The following is a 22,116-nucleotide window of genomic DNA, read 5'->3' on the forward strand; positions in this document are numbered from 1 at the left end:
TTTTTATCTCTGTTTAGACTTTGACCTGATGTCTTTTCATACTTTTCAAGTAGCTCATGTACCTTTTTCCATTATTCAATTTTCACTCTACAAAAATAAGACATTATCATCACAAAGAGAATGTGATTTATTTTTAAACCACCTCTTAAAACAGCAACCCATTTCATCTCACGAACTTCCTCCACATGATTTTATTAAAAACTAAATCCTTCTGCACACAATATAAAAAGGTAAGGAGATATTGGATCTCCTTACCTTATTCATCTTTCTGGTTTAAACATACCTCCAGGCTGCCCATTAACTATGATAGAGTAGGTTACAATTGTAACACACTCATAAGCAATGATATTCATCTTCCCCCAAAACCCAGTTTCTTTATTATTGCTTCCAAAAAATTACATTCAATTCGGTCATAAGCCATAGACATATCCAGCTTCAGAGCCATACTTCTTGTTTGCCCCTTCTATTTGGTCTTCATTGAGTGTAGAACTTCATAGACTACAATTTCATTGTCTGTAATTAGCCTCTCAGGTATGAATTCACTTTGATTGCTCGAAATGATGAGATGCAGCACATGATTTAACCTATTTGCCAACTTATACAATACATTACATAAACAAATTGGTCTAAACTGATTTACAAGATAATGATCTTTTACTTTTGAAATTAATGCAATATAAGTAGAGTTGACACAATGATCCGTTTCAACCCCATTCGTAGCATTACATACCTCATTTCCCACAATATTTCAATAAGATTAGAAAAAATATGCATTATAACCCATTTGGACCAGGAGACTTCAATGACGTCATTTGCTTTAAAGCTGCTTCTACTTCATCTCTTGTGAAAAGTTTCTGCAAGCCTTCATTCATCTCAGTAGTCACTTAAGACTTTATGAATTTCAAGCAATCCTCAATAGCTTCAGCAGTAGGATTTGAGAAACTAAACAAATCTTGAAAATGCTGTTTGAAAGCATCCTCTATCTCCACCTTATTCTCTCATAGTTTTCCATGCACATCTTTAATATGTCTAATCATGTTCTTCTTCCTTATTTGTGTGGCACATAAATGGAAGTACTTTGTGTTTTTGTCTCCGGCCTGATACCAATTAATCTTCGCTCTTTGTTTTCATTTAAGATCATCTTGATCCAGTAATAACCCTAATTTTTTATGTAAGTTTTTAATTGTTGCCCCATTATGGGGACCCTTTTGTTCCTGCATATTCTTTAACATTTCTGTTTTCATCTTAATTTCCCTTTCACTATCAGTTTGCTTTTCCAAATTCCATTTAGTCAAATTTCTGCCACAATTTTTTAGCTTACCATTTACTCTTTTCCAGGGATCTTGCACCTCAGTGTTTTCTGACCACACTTCTTTAATTTGTTCTCCCTTTGTATCCTTTATCCACTTAGCCTCAAACCTAAAGATCTTTCTTCTTTTATTTTTTTGAAGTTTTTCTTGTTCATTGTTAGTAGAATAGGTCTGTAGTCTGATCTTCTTGTTGTCAGCGTTTCCACTTGATACACATTGAACAAGTTTGTCCACCAAGAATTGGCCACTGCTTGATCTAACATTTCTTTGGTAAAATTAGAATATGCATGCTTATTTCTCCAAGTGAATATATCATCCTTCCATCCTAAGTCATGCAAGTTATTACACTCTATGACTTGTCTGAACTCCTCCATTTATTTTTCTGGCCTTAGTCTTCCTCCATGCTTTTTTATAGTTGTTAAAATCTCATTAAAGTCTCCAATGACATACCAAGCCTTATCAAGATTTGGTTTGAGTAGGGACAACAATGTCCAGGTTTCGCTTCTTCTACTTGTTTCAAGATGCCCATAAAATTTTGTGGAAAACACTGGCCTCTATCATCCTCCTTAAAAACTTAGGCATGTATATGGTATTGGGAGTAATTTACAATTTCCACAGCATAGTCATTATTCCATAACATAGCCAGACCCCCTTTTCTCCCCCATAAAATCAACTACAAAGCAACAGTCAAACCCCCAGTCTTCTTTTTATAGGCTCAAAACTTGTATTCCTTAGGTTTGTCTCCATGAGAAAAACTAAGTGGTCTCTTTTCTCTGACTAAAAAAGGAGATCATGAACTTTCTGGGGTTTTCCAAGCTCCTGGCAGTTCCAACTTAAGTGTTTCATGGTGATTGGTGGGGCTGACTAGCAGCCACTACCACAATCTTCTCCACCTTGCAACCTCTAACTTCTTCATATTTTGTCTTTTTTCAAAGGCCCTTGATTTTCATTAGCATATCATCAATCATATTACATTTCTTCCCTACATTCAAACTAACATATTGGGTACCTTGTGTTCTTGCTCGCCTTTTCGAGCATCTCTGGTTCTTCCTCTTGCTGCCACTCTTAGTTTAAACATCATTTTCAGTATGTGCATATGTGTAACCTTCTGTTGTGTGCATAGTCATGGGCTTTTCAACCTGCATGTCATTACTCACCATCTTGGGCTGAATAATTAAAAGCCCATCAGCCTGATCCAATACCTTCATCAAACATGAACGAGGACCACTTCCAAATTCCTCGAGTTCAAATCTTGTATTATCTGTTTCCTTATCCCCGTCAGCTGTTTTCTCCTGAAAAGGCACTTGTGGTTTAACAGAATTATCGTCAATCAAGTTCAAATTCTCCTCTTTAAACCCACCCATGTTTTCCACTGTAATTGACTTCCCAAAATTTTCTCCACCCATTTAATCATGTTCCAAAATTGGTTGTATGTCAGTTATCCCCTTTGGAATATTCCTTACCTCACATTCTTCCCTCACCATCATGCCCCTCGTCCCTTTCTGCTTAGAACTGCCTTCCATTTTCTGATCAAATAGTCTAGGTCAATCTGCCCATCTTCTTTTAGTACTTATGTCGGCACATAACCATGCACCAAACTACTCATTATCTTCTCTAATTTAACAATGGTGGTGCAGCCCTGACTTCCATGAACAATTTTTTCACACTTAAAACTTAACTTGGGCAATTTTTCATATTTTAACGGAACCCAAATTTTGTTTCTTTTGTTATTAATCATTCTTCCCCTTGTAATCATTTTGTTCAAATCAATTTCCACCTTCATTCTTAGAAACCTTCCTCACCCCATTCCACTTTCGCTGACATCAACCTCCTTAACCATCCCAATTGTTGCTCCTATTTGTGTTTCAGTTTCCAGATTCATAGATGCGAGAGGGAGGTTGTGAAGCTGAATCCAGAACACTTTAGTATCACAATTTAGCTGCTGAGGAGGAGTTAATGCATCAAACTGCTTGAGAATGAAAAAGATTGTTATAAAAAAGTCATGGTCTCCCTTCCAATACTCTTTCCTTGTCAGTTTCAGTCTCAAACATAATCACATAGAGGTTGGGACTAATATCTTAAAACTGGAAAGGCTTGCTTAGGGGTGTAAATTTAAACCGGTAAACTGGAAAACTGGTCCTGACTAGACCAAACAGAACTGGTTGGTCTGGTTTTGAACCGGTCCGGTCCAGAATCGGTTCCTATATTATGAAAATCGGTCGGATCCGGTCCAGTTTCGGTTCCGTAGTTTCAGAGACCGGACCGGACCGAACCAAACCGGACCGGTTTGAAAAAATATATATATAAATTAATTTTATATATTATACAAAATATTTATGTATATAAGTTTTATATATAATATATAATTATATATTAAATTTTTATATATAATATATAATTATATATCACATATGAAATAATTTCATATTATAATTTATAAATTATAACATAAAATGTTAATCTTAAATATGAGTATTTGTAATTTGTTTGATTATACGTTATTAATATAATTATATATAAGATAATATTATTATAATTTATAAAATAAAAGTTTAATCTAAAGATGAAAATTTAATTGATCATATGCTTAAAGAGAATATATATATATATATATTAAATTATTAAAAACATTTTATCGTAAGAAGTAATACTTTATTATATTTTTTTTACATTTTAAAAAAATCGAAAAACCGGACTGGACCGGACCGAAAACTGGTAAAACCGGAGATACCGGTTTATGAGGGTAACCGGAGTGTAATCGGTTTTGAAAAGTACAAAATCGGTACAGACCAGTTCGATTCTAGATTTTGTCCAAAACCAGACCGGACCGGACCAGACCGGTTACACCCCTAGGCTTGCTCGCCCGCCAAATTTTTGCCATAGTTGATTGTATCACTTCCTTTCTAATTAGACGATCTGTGCAGACCTTGTCCATACTTCCTTCACCTTTCATAATGGTATCCAATAAATTAGCAACATATACTTCAATTTTCTTATCTTCTTCCTCAGTTAGCCTTAATTTTCTCCACTTTTCTTCTAATGACGAAAACCCCCTAAGTCCAGATCACTGGACTAGGAAGCACCACCCTTACAGCTATAAGCCTTAAGCTGTGAGTTCAAACACTCCACCTCTTTCACTCTTATTCGCAAGAGAACAAGAGCTTATTCGCAAGAAAACAAGAGAAACGAGAGAATATTTTTTTTCGATGACATAAAGTTATTACCAACTTTTATAAATTCTCTAAACAAGTTTTTTCTTCAATTTCATGGTTCCCTTGAATATTTAAAAAAAATAATGTTATTTTAAAGTCTTTAAAAAAAATTAAATGTTATACTCAAATTGACATGTATCTCTTAAATATGAGAAATATAATATTTTTAATGACAAGACACGTGACGATTTTTTAACTTAAAACTTTAAAAAAATTATGCTTATCATGGTATGTTCAATGAACACTACTTTGTCATTTAATATAGATGAATTGGAAGAAACTTCTTTCAACCAATTAAGAAGAAAATGTTGTCCATTTTTTAAACTGGAAATTAGAAAATTTGTAAACTGTTTCAATTCATTTAAAAAAATGTCTCCCTCGTGTGCAAGAGACATAAGAGGAATTTTTAAATAATTTGGAAGTAAACTCATAAAACTTTATCCTAAGAAAAACCAACTAAAATTAGAAAATCCACTTAAAAAAATTAAAAATTAAAATTAAAAATCCCATAAACTAAGATTAAAAAAATCCCTAAAAATTTAAATTATTAATACAAAATAAATATATGAATTCTCTAGAGTTCTTACCCGAACTTTATGGCCTAGACTGGGAGAGAGACACAAAATAGATCCTACAATATTTGAGTATTTAATATTGTCTAAGAAATTCACTGGAGCTGTTATCATTGTTGTGGAATTCACTTGATGTATTTATCTTTATCCCACCTAAAGTTTAGGTAGGAAGGAACTCTAGGGCATCTAAAATTCTAAATTCCAAAATAAGTGCAAAACAAGAAACTTGAAAATTTAAAATTAGAAAATATAGTAAAAATACTTAAATTAAAATAAACTTAAAAGCTAAAAGAGAATTTATTTATTTAAGGTTATAACATCAGAGAATAAGTTTATATTAAAAATATAAAAAATTAAATGAACTGAAATTAAAAAAATGCACTTGCCACACCGAGCCACCTTTATTGGATCAAACTACCAAATGGTCTCACCGGGACCTTCTCAATGTTCTCATGAAGGTGGCTAGCTCTCTCACTTTCAAGTAGTTTTATTTATTTTTAGTTTAGATTTATTAATATTGACTATTTTTATTATTTTTAATTTGTTTTCAATTTAAATTAACTATTTGCACTATTCTTAGGTCTTAGGTTTTTGTTTTTACTTAGTTTGGATTTTTATTTTCTTAAAATTTTTATTTTTTTTAAGCTTGAAATTCTATCTTTAAAATTTTATGATATAACATGTTAATTGTATTTTAAAAAAATAATTCTATTTATCATTCCGCACAAATATTTTTAAAAGAAAAATTATTTACATCAGCCTACTGTTGGCTGCATCTGCAACATACTAAGTGTGTTGAGTTAAAAAAAAAAAAAAAAAAAAGACATCACAGTGTGTGGAGAGTACCGACTGATGTATAGCCGGACTCTTTTTAAAATAATTTACATTCCTTTTAGCATAATAAGTGGGTGCACTTATTTTTCATGATATAATTAATGAAAATTAGACTGAAGGACAACTTTGGAATTTGATATAAATTAGAGGCATTATTTTTCGAAAACCGTAACCTATGGGCCCATCTGAAATTGAAAAAAGAAAAACCGCCCAAAGCCAATAGACATATATACCCTACCAAAATTGCTATTGTTGTACATTTACATTTACTTCAACAAATAACAATTATAGTTGTGCAAAACTTTAATATTTCACTTAATTCATTTATATTTTATAAATGAAAAGAATTCTTTTCTAAATCGTGTGTATTAATTTATTGTATATATAATTAATGCGATAGGCATGTCAATATTGCTACTTGATGTTATTCTACTAGCGGATGCAGTAGCTTATCATGTCATTGGAACATATGTAAAAAGTTGTAGATTGGCGATCGGTATTTAAATCTATCTCAATTCATCATTATAATTTTTTTAAATTTTAATATAAAATATAATAAAAAATTTAATTTTTTAATTCAAAATAATAATAATATTAAAAAAATAATATTTTAACAATATTTTATCATCTCAACTCAACTCAACTCAACTCAACTTAATTCAATATCTAAACGTAGCCTAGTTTTACGCTCTAAGATTTGTACATATAATTTTTTTATATTATTTTCAGCACTTTCAAATGTAATGTAGAAAATATAATAATATTACATATAGTTATGAAATATATAAATATTATATAATTTTTTTTTTTTAAAAAAGAGATTTATTATTAAAAAATTTAATTTTAATTTATTTTTATATATATCTCATATTTATTATTTTTTTCTTATAATCTAATATTAAATTTTTTATAAAAAAAAAAAACATCATGATAGCGTCGTTATTCGTGCATCCAATGCGCCTGAGAGTTGTACTGGTACATGACTAAATTATGAATTGCCAATAACAGCCGCTAGTTTTCCCATGAGCTGCACGTGGTCGCTCCAGTTGTCGTTTACGTTTGGTTACCAAACTCCTCTCAATTCATCTCAACTCATCATTATAATCTTTTTAAATTTAAACATAAAATATAATAAACAATTCAACTTTTTCAAATTTTAAAATAATAATAATATTAAAAAATAATATTCTAATAATATTTTATCATCTCAACTCAACTCAACTCAATTCATTTCAACATCCAAACACCACCTTCTCTTGGGACTTTCTGTCGGAGCCAGTTGAACCGCAGAGAAAGTATCTTTAATTTATCATCCTTTTTTTTTTTGTGTTTTTTTTCTTTTATAGTGGCCGACGGCCTGACGCAGTGAAAAGTATTGGTTAATTTATTTACCCATTTATTAAGCAGCAATATTAATGAATAACAATAAGTTATAGTTCATTATCGACATAAGATTGTTACATCCACAAAAAAATTATATAAAAATAATTTCACAATTTGATATAATTTTATTTGATTCATTAAATCTACTTTACAATAAAATGAACTTTATAATCTGACGAACAATATCAAGTCACGTCAGTTTGTATGATTACTTTTATGTAATCTCTTTGTGGCTAGAATATTTCCCTTATCGATATGCTTCCAAGGTTTTGGGAGAGGACATCCTAACCGATTAGTCTCATTTGGGCCTAGGCTCTTACTTAAGCTCAAAGCTTGCCTCATTATCAAAAAGTCTAGTCCGATATTAAGAGAATCCAGCTCACATTCAATATCGACTGAATAATTATCCAATAGTGACAAGGGATAAGAACGGTTATTATTCAAATTTACTAAGAGACGAATCTCTATATCTAAATTTAAATTTGAATAATGGATATGACTATTATCATCTAAACAATAGAACGGTTCAAAAACTTTATATAAGGGGAGAACCCAGGTATGTAAAAGAGATTGCACTCATTGGTATTATTGAATTATCTTCAGTTACTGACTTAGGTATCAAAGGCGTTCCCTCGAACCCTCTAGCCATTTTACTCTTTGGTTGCAGGCGATCGTGAGATAATGGCGGTGAAACATGCCCATAACAATTCTGATTATATAATTAATTTTCTTTACTACTCTTTTATATATTTATAATTGATATAGTTTATTGTGATATGTTAGATTTATTTTATAATAAAAATAAATTTATAATATTATATATTACATCAAATTACGTTAATTTATAAATTTACTTTTATAAAATTTATTTATAATTAAAGTATTTATCTTTAGTATTCTTCCTATCGAGTTGAAACACGTATTTAAAATTTTTTATTCTGCGTGAGTTTATTATGACTATATAATGAAGATGAATGTTAAATAAGGGTCTGTTTGGAAACATAATTGTTCTTAAATATTTTCATATTACTTCACTATTATTTATAAACTATTTACTACTATTAACAAATTATTCACTATTATTTCATAACTATTCTCATTATTATTCACAGATCATCTAATATATTCTTAATATCAATTAGGGTATTAAAAGAATAATTTAATTCGAAAGATAAATTTTAAAATCTGAATCTTATAGATCAAATTATGTTATATAAATAGTATGGTGTAAAGACTTTTAAATAGCACTACTAGTATTAAAATTACCCGTTTGAAGTATTGAAGTTGATAGTGAAGGAGCTCGGCGCCTCATAGCTATAGCGTAAGCGAGATAAAATTGAGAGAGAGGAATGAAAATTTAGAAGAGAGAAATACTACAGCTCCAAAAAAAATTCTTAAAAATAAATATACAAACTGACATATTTTTATATGATACGTTAGATCTACTTTATAATAAAATTACATTTACAATCTAACTTAACACGTTATGCCACGTTAGTTTATAAATTTACTTTTCTGAAATCTATTTGTAGCTAAATCATTTCTCTTTTAAAAAAATGGATTTGTTACGTACGACTGCAATTGTAACAAAGATTTAAAAGGTGTGCTACAACCACGTACATAGATTCCACAAAAGTAACACAAATTAAGGTGGGTTAACGTGATATATTAGATCTATTTTACAATAAAAATAACTTTACAATCTAATGTACGTGGTATTTTAGGAGTATGGATGTGTTTCATCGCTACCATCTCACGATCAATTGCAACCAAAGAATATAGGGCTTGAGGATTTGAGAGAATGTCTCTGATGCCTAAGTCAGTGCCTGAAGATAATAATAATAATACTAATAAATCTGATCACTTTTACGTACCTGGGTTCTCCTCTTATATAGAGCTTCTGAACCATTCTGTTGCTTAAGTGATAATAGACATATCTATTATTCAAATTCAAACTTGGAGATTAGGATACTTGCTCTAATGAATTGTTATAATAACTGTCATTCCTTTATTGTCGCTAAGTGGTTACTCAATTTGCAATGAGAAGTGGGTTGAACCCTTCTCGACTTAAATGGGACTCAAATCATGAGTAGGTGAAGGTCTATGCCCATATTGTATAGGCGAGAGGAATGTCCTCTTCATGTACCAAATCAAATCATGTTTGTTTGTAAATTTATTTTTATAAAATCTCTTTACAACTAAAGCATTTTTCAAAATTAATTTTTTTTTTCTAGTTTCAAAGAATGTGATGTGAAATATTAATTTAACTTAAGAAGTAAAACCGATACTTATGATGTCCCTTTCATTCTCTTTTAATCTACCAAAATATTTTCTTGGGTTTTTAACTTTATTTATAAAATATAAAAAATAAATTATTTTTAAGTCCATGTGTACAACATATTTAATAAAATATTTATTATTTAAATAATGTAAATAATGTGTTCTACGTATCGATTTGAAAATAGAATAACTCTAAAACATAACTCTAAAAATAATGTGTTTTTAAATAATGTTGTGAATTTTTTTTTTTTAAAAAATCTAAAGATATAATATATATATATATATATTTATATAAAGAAAGAAAGAAAGAATAGCCTATTCGCTTTGGTTGGCTGTAGCAGGATCCTTAAAAGATATTCATTCATCTTTTCAAAATGTGGGGGGTTCTGAAATGGCAAATAAGATTCTCTTACAATGAGTTATTTAAATTTCAGAGAACAAAATGACACGTTCCATTATGCCTGGTCAATTAGCATGGAAGATAGTGGGAAAGGAATCTTATTATTTCATCCACATAATAATTAATTTCAACCATATAAGTTACATTGTCAATGCCTTTACAAAGCGATGGCATTTATTTCTCTTTCATAAGGAACGTAAGATTCGAGTGATCTCATACTCCCAATCCCTCAAAGAAAATCACAAACTGAATTGAAAAATATACAAGAATGAACTAGCCTAACTAATAAGATTTAATAAAAGTAAGATGAGATGAAATGAGATGGTTTGTAAACAGTAGTGAAATAATTTATGAATAGTAATGAAATTGTTTAAATTAAAATTTTTATGGGTTTTGTAAAATAAGAGTGAAATTGTTGAATAAAAATATTATAAAGTTAAAATATTGTTATAATATATATAGATATATATATATATATATTTTGAATGTTTGGAAAAGTTGGTAATGATAAGTAATGATTAGATAAAAATATTGAAAATATGAAATTGAAAAGTATATGTTTGAGTTGTGTTTAAATGTTGAGATGAGACGAGACGAGATGACGTGATTATATATTTGGGGGAACTCCTCGAGTATCATGTTAGGCATCGGCTTCTTCTTGCTTTCAAGCTATCTTCAATATGATCTTTGCATTTACATTAGTTTTTGGAGTCTTTTGTTGTTAACATTAGACCTAATGCTTTCCCATGTATCATCATATGTTCCTTTCCAAAAATCAACGGTGACTTGTGCTGTGATAGGGACTAACTTTGCCCACATGCCTTGATTATTTGTATGGGTTGAGCTAAGGTCAATTAATGTGGGTCATGATCTTAGGGTTTACGATTATCTAATCAAAATACATTCTATAATTTTTTATTTTTTAAGAAAAAAGACGTTCCAACATTAATTATAGTACTGGAGTTCGCATGTTATGCTTATGTCTCTCGAATTTATAAAAATATATTTAATTTAAAATAAATATAAAAAAGAAAGCACAATTGTATTTTTCTATTCAAATTCTGTTCATATCTTTTGAGGGTCCATCAACGACGTTTGTTGCTCATGTTGGCTGTGACGCACAGATAGAGATAGAGATAGAGAGAGAGATTGCTCATGTGTATAGTCCAATTGCAATGAATCTCATCTTCTTAGTTCTTGCAATTCACATCTATACTATAATTGGATCTGTTTTGAATGTTCGATAGATATTTTGCAGTCTTCCGATCTTCTTTGAGGATTATCTAACAAGTGTTAAAATAAATTAATAATAACTTTCTTTAATGACACATTTTTCTTGACCACCAAGATATCCTTTAAGAGTTTAATAAAGCAAAGGTTTTGCTCCATGACAATGTTATTTATACAAAAATTCGATTTATAAATAAGTGTAAATAACACACTTAATAAAGTGCTTACATGGCATAACTTGATTTAAAAAATTAAATATTACAAATCAAATCCAACAATTTAATTTAAATGATGTAGATGGTATATTATATACACCGTCTTAAGAATAGAATAACTTATATATATTAATTAATTTGTTGAAGGAGGCATGAGATTCAAAGCCATTTAGGAGTTAATTTGTGGGAAGAATTTATTTTTCCACCATTAACAATAGTAGCAGAGAGGGGCTTACGGCATGAGAGTTTAGAAATTTATTCCTAATGAATAGGAAGATTTACTTGATAATTTCATATTTGAGGTGGAAAGGGGCACATGTGTTAATGTTGCTTTGAAAAAGAATTTCCCCTCTTTATAAGATTGCATCAGATAGGGGTGCCTATGTGGCCATTAATATGGACATTTCCATTGATTCCTTTCAATGGTCCGTGAGATTTATTAGAGTTGTACAAGATTGGGAGGTGGGAGACACTGCTTAATTTTATAGCGCGTTATACGTGTTGAAACTACAAATAGGAGGGGAGGACAAATTACTTTGGACACTTGCAGGGAACAAGAACTTTTTCAATAAGATCCTATTACAAGGCATTGACAACTCACTCTTCCAATGCCTTCCCATGGAAGTGCATTTGGAGGAGTAATGTTCCCCCTCAAGGTTGCTTTCTTCTGCTAGTTGGCATCTCATGGAAAAATATTGACTATCGACAAACTGAAAAAGCGTGGTCTCTACATAATAGATTGATGCTTCATCTGCAAACACAATAGTCAATCAATAAATCATCTGCTTCTTTACTATGAAGTAATCAAGGCTTTAAGGGACAAAATCTTCACAAAGCTCGATATTGCATGGGTAATGTCTAGGAAGATGATAGATTTATTATTATATTGGAGAGGGATTCGAGGCAATCGTCGTATTATGGCTGTTTGGAAGATGATGCATCTATGCTTAATGTGGTGCACATAGAACGAGAGAGATGATCTTTGTTTTGACAATAGGAAATGCTTTTTGGATGGTTTTAGGGAATTTTTCTTTCATACAATGTTGCTTTGAGTTTCATCTATTGTATTGAATGGAACGAGTTTTAATGATTTTTATAAAGAAAAAAGATTAATGCTGTTTTAAGTTTAAAATCTTTATAAAGATCTACTACTAATGATTACCAAAATTCAAAGGAACAAACTAATTACATGTTAATCTCAAAGACTGTATAATTAGTTAATACTATACAGCCAGTTATCACACGTACAAGTCACATGCTTGGTCATAATATCCACTTGGTGGAAGGGGAAAAATAAAACATCAACAATGACAAGACACAGGCATTATGCTGTGGAAACATATGAATATTGGTACCATGTTTCTGTCTTCAAATATAAATATATTCTGACTTTGAATAAAATGCGGGGCCCATAGTGTTTTGTTGATTTACTGTATAGGTTTGGTAGGGCTGAGCCAAATAGTTGTTATCTTTCACACACACATATATATCAAAGCCAACATGTCTCGATTAGTCCTTGTCATCTTCTTTTTCAAGTATTAATATGAAACACATATTTAACGAATTATAACCCGAATGCATGGAAGCGTTTGAATTACATAAGTCTAGATATAGTTTTAAATCCTCTCTCAAATGAGATGCCTCACTACTTATTGCTTGCTATTAAGTGAAGATGACACATTATGCTTATCTTGTCACAACATATCATGTAATTAAAATTATTTATGTTATCGTCACTTTTAAGGTCCCGTTTAGATAGTGAAAGTGTTTTATTGCATCTCATCTCATTTCATTATTATAACTTTCTTAAATTTTTAATTTCCCACACAAAATATAATAACAATTCAACTTTTTCAAATATCAAAATAATAATATTCTAATAATATTTTATTCAACTTTCAACTCTCATCTCAACTCAATATCTAAATGACACCTAAGAGTATTACGTTTCTGTACTTTAAAGTATCTAATAATTACTTAAGAGTTATGTTATTTATCGTCCTTTCGTCTCGCTCGTGGTATTACCCATCAACTATATATTACTATCAATCCTTTATTTTATTTTTCACTCTTATCCCACCTTGTCAATATAACATTTTCCTTTAATAAAGGGACCCACCCAAAACGTGAAAAATGGGGTTTTGATGGTAACAAATTGACACAGCAAATTAACAGTCACGAGAGAATTCATTATGGCTAGCTGGAAGCATAATAGATTTTTTTTGGGTCTTCTTGAATCCTTTTTTCAATAAAGTAAAGGGGACAAATTTGAAGTGTTGTTCAACATAGTGGTGCTAGCAAGGGATCTAAAACAGATTCTTAGGACAACTAGGGATCGACTGGTCGATGCTTTGTGTTTCCAAGGAAGAAAACGAGTGGAGCTTTTGCTTAACAAAGGCGTGAGAGAGGTAATTAGAATGTGAATGAGGCTGGCAGCTGGTCTTCTTGACTAACATCATCTGTGTTCTTCCCCTTTTTCTAGTGTCTGTCAATCTGTGTATCCTTTTGGAGAAACATGGACTGTTGTCATTAAGTTTAGATCCTCGATAAAAGTAATATTCCATAAGGTTATATAATGTAATATGGCCCATTGAAACCCACATAATTCCACATTGTTTGCACATCAGATTCCGGGTTTTTTTTCTTTTTTTTTTCTTCTGGGTTATACGGACACGAGATCTTCAAGACATTTTGAATGGGAGTCTTTTTCCTATTAATTGGAGTAACGTTAGATATAATTTTAGAATGTATAAATTTTACACGAGATCATTTCCTAAAATAATCTTGAAAAAAGTATACAAATCAAATTTTAGAATGTATAAATTTTAGAATATACACGAGACTTGTATACTCTAAAACTATACAAATTATTTCATGAAATGAGAAATCATTTGTATAGTCTTGAAAAAAGTAGTCAATTTTGGAAGCCATATAAAAAAAAATCTATTTTTTAATAATAGACTTTATTATTTTTCAAATAAAATCTACTGCTACATATAAAAGCGGAGTCAAATAACTTCAACGTGCCATTCTATCTAGAAAAGTAGGCTATTATTGACAATAATTGAAATAAAAAATGGAATATTAAAGTGTTATGTTTATGAAACGGTAATTCTTTTAAAAGCAACATTTCATTATGAACTATTGTAACTTTTAAGTTTCATTTCTTTTTTACGTATAAAGATATAAATCGATTCTAGATTCTACCAAAGTACTGATTCAACTTTTATATTGTTTCGTCAAAATAAATCTTCCTATAAACTATTTCGAATTTCTTCGTTATAAAATCCTGCCTCTCTCTAATTATCTCTCTCATACACAACGCTCTGCACATTGCGCGAGTTGTAGCATTACGACCATAACGAATAGCCGATTCTAAAATCTGAACCAACTCGAACTAATTATAATCTCCTTTTTTAGGCCCAAAATGATAAGTGCACGTTGAATCAATTTCTCTCATCCAAAGTTCCAGCCCATTCAAACATTGGGGCGGTATGTCGGGCCTCCTCGTTCATGGTATCCCTCTCCAATGGAGAGTACCTTTCAGCTAGTAATACTATATATATAAAATATGTATAGATAGTGTTGGTATTTTTTTTAAAATAATTATTAGGATTTATGAGATTTATTGCTTGAACGTTTTTAAGCTTGCTTTTATTCTGTTGATTTGCCAGTGGCCGAACATTTTGGTTAGTAACGTTGGTTTATCGTAACTTTTCTTTACCGTTGCTTTTTACGTTTCATTCTCTCATAATTTGTTAGCATTTCCGATGGAGAGAGTTTGTCTTTAAGTGATCATACCGTTTTGGATTTCAAGAAGTTTTATTGCTTTAACGGTTTCTTCAATGTTTCTTAACGGGCTTGTAGTTGTTAATATTGGCTTATTTAGTAAATGTTTTTTCCGTTTACGTCCTTTAGGCCCGGTTTGGATTCACAATCCATCTCAACTCATCTCATTACTATTTACTACTATTCATCAACTTTAACTCATAAATCTCACTATTATTTACAACTCATCTCACTACTATTCACAACTCATCTTAACTTATCTTCAAATTTAAACGAGGTCCGGTCACTTTTTGTTTAATACACATTTATATAAATATATATATGTAGTTTTTATATATATACAGTTCTTCTATATGCAACCGCCGGTGCGGAACCGGCTGACGTCAGCTGCTAATTTAATTAAAAAAAAAAACCTCAAACTGAGTGAGTGAAATATGCGAGAGAAATGGAGGGAAAGCAAAAACAAGAAGTGAACCTTCAATTCGTTTTCTCTGAACCAAGAATCGTCTGTGGTCGCCGTCGCGGACCAAACTGGTCTGGAGCTAGTGGTGCTTCTCAAATTTAATTAGCCACACTTTCTAGGCCTCTGGCCATCGTCGCCTTCTTTAGGGCTTCGAAAGCAAACTGGTCACTAAGTGAGGAGGTGAGTTATTTGACGTTCATGAACTTTATGGATTACTCTCTCCTCCGCTTCCTATACCATTATGCATTTCATTTCGGATTTGGATTCTATTTTACTGTCAATTTGGACTGAATATCGGGTCCAAAACTCATCCAACCTGATTTCGAACCGCCTTATATACTTGCTTGTTGTGATGTTGGAGCTTGTACCCGAGCTCTTGCATTTTACCTGTTTGATAAGATGCATAAAAGAAAAATTAGCAACCAACACTGGAGTAGAACATTCTCGTGTTACCTCAAAAAATTAGTTGGCTTGTATTTTCATTATTTGGAAAGTAAAAAGATGTTAAACTCAACACTTGATTCTAATATTGCTGATAAATCAAATATAGTTGCAAAAAGTGGTTGCAATGCTTATAAAAACATGTGATTGCAATGCACCACTAGCTCTAGTTCTCTGAACCCAGAACTCTGTTTTTATATCTTTATCATGGCATCAGTCGGCCATTAGGACCAGCTAGCTATACCTCTAAATTTAGCATCCTCCTCTAGGTAGCAACTTTTTAGTTGGAGTCAAAAGTTTTCCATTTCTTAGTTAGAGTTTAAGGTTGGTTTTATTTAACAATAAAACTCCTTATTTTAGCTAAACCTTTTCTTTCCCTTCCCTTCCAAGGTGCTTGGTACGAGATAAAGTAGTTGCCCGCAGAGAGAAAGATTCAGAAATAAGAGATTTGAAGGAAAAGATAGTGAAACTCAGTAGCTACGGCAAGCAGTTGGAGAAGCAAAAAACAGAAATTATACAAAAGGTGAAGTCACAGGTAAGTGCATTTGGCCTTTAATGCAAGCCGTGCATTTATCGGTTTGTAGTAATTAATTGGATAGTTTATTTTTGCCAAACTAATGGGTGGATAAATAAATGAACAGAGTCAGTGTCCAAAACTTTATATTAATAGGAAGATATAGATTTATTTATCTAATATATGTTCCAAGAGCAAGAAAGAGTTATAATGGTGCATTTGGCCCCCCATTTGGCAACCATATTTCCATCGCCACATGCTCATGAATGAAATAAATATTAAACATTTATTTGAAATGAGATCCATTGTACCAGTTCATAGATTTTAATGTGGTTGGAGTTATACAGTATTGCTATTGAGAATATGCATTTGTCTCCCTCTCAGCATGGAAAAAGGAAAAGAACATCCATCTACCCTAAGACCATCTAGCTCAAATCTCCCATCCGCTGTATGTTATTATATTTGCAATATATCAATAACATTAGATTCGAGATTAGTTGATATTTAATTTCTCAACACATCAATAATTTATCCAATAACATTTCAGGACATACCATCAATTTCTCCAAACATCCCAATGCACGGTTACAATGCAGGACCACCATCTGCGGTATGCTATTGTATTTGCAATATATCAATAACATTAGATTCGAGATTAGTTGATATTTAATTTCTCAACACTTCAATAATTTATCCAATAACATTTCAGGACATTCTATCAACTTCTCCAAACATCCCAATGCACGGTTACTATGGACCAGTGAATGCGTGGTCACCGGGTTTTCTCCCATTTCCTGCTGTCAACCAATATCCAAGCAATGTACAGGTGGTGAAAATCATGTTTTCCGTTTAGTTTTAATAAGTTGGTTTTTTTGAAGAGTTGAATTGCATTTTTTTTTCTTTTTGACAGAATACTAGTTACCCATTTCAACATGGCATAGAAGGCCAGTTGTCTCTCAGCAATACATCTGTTACAATCAGATTTATTGGTATGGAGGATAATAGACCCAATATTGGAGAAAATGAATCACCAGCTACATCTTCTAGAGTTGAAAAAATTCATCATGATAGACAAGATGCAGAAGAAACTGAGTATGGCAGTGCCGAAACATTTGAGAAAGTGCAAATGGATCAGGTTAATGATGAGCCAGTTTCGGGGATGGAGTTTAATTCCTTAGAAGAGTTAATGAGCTGTTATAAGGAATATGGTAAGAAATACGGGTTTGGGGTGATGACAAAAAATAGTGAGAGGGGAGAGGATGAGACTGTTAGATATGTCACCCTTGCATGTGCCCGTGGAAGGAAGGCCCGGAATAGGATTTTGAATGTCGCCAACCCAAATCCGACAGGAAAGACGGAATGTAAGGTAAAAATTAATGCCTTAAAAGTTGCTAATAGAAAGTTTCGGCTGACTATAGTTCACAATATCCACAACCACGGCCTCAGTCCAAAGAAATCTCACTTTTTTCTATGTAATAGAGAAGTGAGTGAATCTGTTAAAAGAGTCCTAGATACAAATGATTTAACCGGCATCTGAATGAATAGAGTTTCGAGTCTCTTGTTGTGGGCACGGGTGGTTTTAAGAACCTCCCGTTTTTGGAAAATGATTGTCATAACTACATTGACAAGGCACAACATCTACGATTGGGCACAGGTGGTGCTGGAGCGCTTCGAGACTACTTTTTACGGATGCAGTACAAAAATCTAGGTTTCTTTGCACTAATGGACTTGGATGATGACGGGAGGTTAAAAAATGTATTCTGGGCAGACCCCCATAGTAGAGCAGCCTACCAATATTTCGGGGATGTCGTAACCTTCGACACCACATACTTGATTAATCGATATGGGATGCCCTTTGCGCCATTTGTTGATATAAACCACCATGTACAGTCAATTTTGTTGGGAGCTAGCTTGATTTCCTCTGAGGATACTGAGACATTCGTGTGGTTATTCCAAATTTGGTTGCAGTGTATGGATGGTATAGTGTCGAATGCTATTATCACTGACCAAGACAGAGTCATGAAAAATGTTATTGCAATTGTTTTCCCAGAAACCGACATAGATTTTGCATGTGGCATATTCTTAATAAAGTCCCTGAAAAGCTCGGCTGTTATGGTTCTTACAAAACTGGAATGAAAACTGCACTAATAAAATCCATGTATAACACCCAAACACCAGAAGAGTTTGAAAACTGTTGGGATCAGTTGATTAGCACATACAACTTGCATGAGAATGTCTGGTTGCAGAGTTTATACATTGAGCATGAGCATTTGGTACCAGCCTTCTTGAAAAATATTTTTTGGGCTAGAATGGGTACAATGCAGCGGAGCGAGAGTATGGATGCCTTTTTTGATGGTTATGTTCATGCTAAGATAAACTTGAAAGAGTTTGTCAATAATTATGATAATGCCTTGAAAAAGAAGATTGAGAACGAAAATTACGCGGACTTCCAGTCATTTAATGTCATAATTCCCTGCATCTCTAGATCTCCAATTGAAAAGAGATACCAAGATTTGTACACAAACGCTAAATTTAGGGAAGTTCAGCACCAACTTACTAGTATTATCGATTTGGACCCAGTTTTACTTAAGTCGGATGTTCATGCTAAGACCTATCTGGTAGAGAATGAAGTTCGTGTTGAAGATTTCACTAAGCTAGTTACATATTCAGTGGATTTTTGTGAGGACGATGCAGTTGCCAAGTGGTCTTGTGGTTTATTTGAAATGAGGGGGATAGTTTGCCGGCACATCTTCACTGTCTTCAAATGTAATGGGATTAAGACAATACCAGATAGGTACATTTTGGATCGATGGAGAAAATACATCAAAAGAAGATACACGTTAATCCACAGCAGATATGACGCAGGGGATCAATGGAAAGATGCTAATAGATATTCAAGTCTGTTGAATATTTGTTATAAGATGATTACTTGTGCGGTGAGTTCGAAAAAACATACTGAGGATGCAACAACTAAGTTAAATGCAATGATTGACCTGTATGAAGCAGACCAAGAACCTCCATCGATGACTGACAAGTGTTTAAATATTGATGGCACAACAAATGACACAACTACAATTGGTAGTTCAACAAAAGTACTCAGTCCACGTGTTGTTCGAGGAAAAGGCAGACCTCCATCTCTGATGAGAGCATCTAGGATGGAGAGAGACCTGCAGAATATTAAGGAGAAGACGAAGAAAGCTGCAGAAAAGGAAAAATGCAAACAGGTGATTCCTTGTAATATTACCTTGTTTATTTAAATTTTCAGATAAATGTTATCTGACAAATTGGTTACTATTTTATTAGCGAGATGGGGAAGATACACCAGTCGAGGACACTTGCAGGAGGCTATTAGGCCCTTCCGATTTGGATTTCTCCAATGTTGAACACGCGAGGGTAATATAATAATTATATATTTTTATTTGAGTTATGATTTATTGCTCTATTTTTTACAAGTATTTATCATTAGGCTATTCCAAAAAGCATACCAATTGTTGACATTAGTAGAACCCAGGCCCGAGAAACATTACTTCAAAGTCAAGAAAGCGTAAGTGGCTCGAAACTATAACGGTATTTTAATGATATTAGTCGACAACACATTAATATGAGTTAATATTTTTTACAGATGCAATTTGTGTTTGATGGATCACAACCACGACAATGATATGATCATCGTGGGTATGTATCAGATAATCATTATTCTTCATTGAAAATTGCTCGGACTTCCAGCACATTAATGTCACATATGCATTGGAATGAAATCTGAGAGATACCTTCAGTCTATATACATTCTTTGACTTAATGACTAATTCTTGTTTGCTGAGAAGACTTATATGTAGATTGAATCGCTGCCATCCTGATTTAGGTTTAATTCACAAGCATTGGAAGTTGCATAATTGGTCTCTCGCTTCAATCTATCGGGCCAAGTCGGATAATCTTTTAAATTTCAATGTCAAGTTTGTTTTGGTTTGGAACTCAAAAGTCTTCCTACTCATCACGTGGTTTAATTAGCAGTAGATTGTTTATATTTTGCATGGTACTTCTGCATGCACCAACTACTACATGTAAAAAAATATATAAATGGCAGCTACCCATAATGTAGATTTATATATATATATATATATATATATATATAAATATCGTTGTTGGTTCGATAATATTCTTGGTAAATGGGAATTAAACAATCTCAATGTTTGAAAGCAGCAATAACATTACCACCAATAAAGTTACCTATATTGATTTTATTGATGGCATATATTGGTTGGTTATTTAGTGGTTTGTTCGGTATTTGAGATAGTTTTTATTGATTGTGTCGACAGATTAGTAAGCATGAAGACTGGAAGCAGTCACCTGAACCCAAGAAATGTATAGTCACAATGAATTTGCTCCGTTTGGCCTGCCCTTGTTTATATATCTAAGGAGTTTTGAGTCCTTGATGAGCCAAAGTAGCATACAGCTGTGAGTCATGGCTTGTATTCTAATGCCTACCAAGCAGTTTTTTTCCTTTCAAGAATTATGGCTATATATATTATCTATCTTAAAATGTATACTGACTTATGCAATCTTAGAACTGAGGTCTGTAGGTTCATATAGTGGGAAGAAACTTCTCCAGGATGTCTATGTATGAATGTAGTTGGTTTTACTTTTGGCTTTGATTTGTAATGGAACATTACATGGAAATTACTTCAGGACATGCTGAGGCTGTACATTACATGGGAATTCAACTTGTACATGGTTTTGATTTTTCAAAACTAACAGTAAACGAAAAATAACAAGTAAAAGAAAACAAAAGGATATGTTCATCTGATAATGATAGTGAACACCTATCAGTAAAATAAACCAAATTGGAATATAGCTATAATGAAAAATAACAGCAGTATGTGTTCCAATAAATCTCATCATAGCTTGCTCATCTGATATAAGCAGTACAACACCTTTCATTACAAAATATTTAAGCAACGTCCCATTTTTACACAAGTTTCACAAATAATTTACAAAACAAGTTCACAAGATAAGTAAAACAAAAACAAACCTAAATACCTAGTTATATAAACCAGTAAAATGAACCTCTACATTAATTAATGATCTAATCCAACAAAAGGACTTTTTACATGAAATTTATCCGAATCAAGCGAACACTATTACAAAGGTGACAGCCCAATACAAACATAACAACTTTCGCTTTTCCTTTTTTAGATTCTTCGCCATCTCTCTCACTTTATCTTCCCTTTTACGAACGGCATACTCGCGCTTTAATATATCATTCCATGTCTTCGAAACCTTATTCTCTCTTGATAAGATGTTCTTCTCTAGCAACTGAAATATATCTGCCTATACAAAGAATTTACACATCGCATCTCCCTACACATAGTACAAACTCCCAAGTTAACATGGATCTAACAAACCCCGCAATCAACAAATCAATATGCAAATCTAACAAATTTAAAGTTGTTTTACCGTATTATACTTTGAGCAG

The 22,116-nt window shown here is 32.2% G+C and overlaps 2 protein-coding genes across 2 annotated transcripts; both read left to right on the top strand.

The window, feature by feature from the left end:
• Positions 1-17,028: 17,028 nt before the first annotated feature.
• Positions 17,029-18,758, top strand: LOC109002817 (protein FAR-RED ELONGATED HYPOCOTYL 3-like). Its single transcript, XM_035690232.1, has 4 exons — positions 17,029-17,091; positions 17,191-17,253; positions 17,353-17,469; positions 17,554-18,758. Exons 1-4 carry the CDS (start codon positions 17,029-17,031, stop codon positions 18,178-18,180), a joined length of 870 nt encoding a protein of 289 aa, XP_035546125.1. The 3' UTR covers positions 18,181-18,758.
• Positions 18,759-18,952: 194 nt separating this feature from the next.
• LOC109002816 (protein FAR1-RELATED SEQUENCE 4-like) lies at positions 18,953-21,145 on the top strand. The gene is made up of 5 exons (XM_018980723.2): positions 18,953-19,867; positions 19,947-20,036; positions 20,110-20,187; positions 20,266-20,318; positions 20,960-21,145. Exons 1-4 carry the CDS (start codon positions 18,953-18,955, stop codon positions 20,302-20,304), a joined length of 1,122 nt encoding a protein of 373 aa, XP_018836268.1. The 3' UTR covers positions 20,305-20,318; positions 20,960-21,145.
• Positions 21,146-22,116: the final 971 nt, after the last annotated feature.

The sequence above is a fragment of the Juglans regia genome, chromosome 1, assembly GCF_001411555.2.
Source record: "Juglans regia cultivar Chandler chromosome 1, Walnut 2.0, whole genome shotgun sequence".
NCBI lineage: Eukaryota > Viridiplantae > Streptophyta > Magnoliopsida > Fagales > Juglandaceae > Juglans > Juglans regia.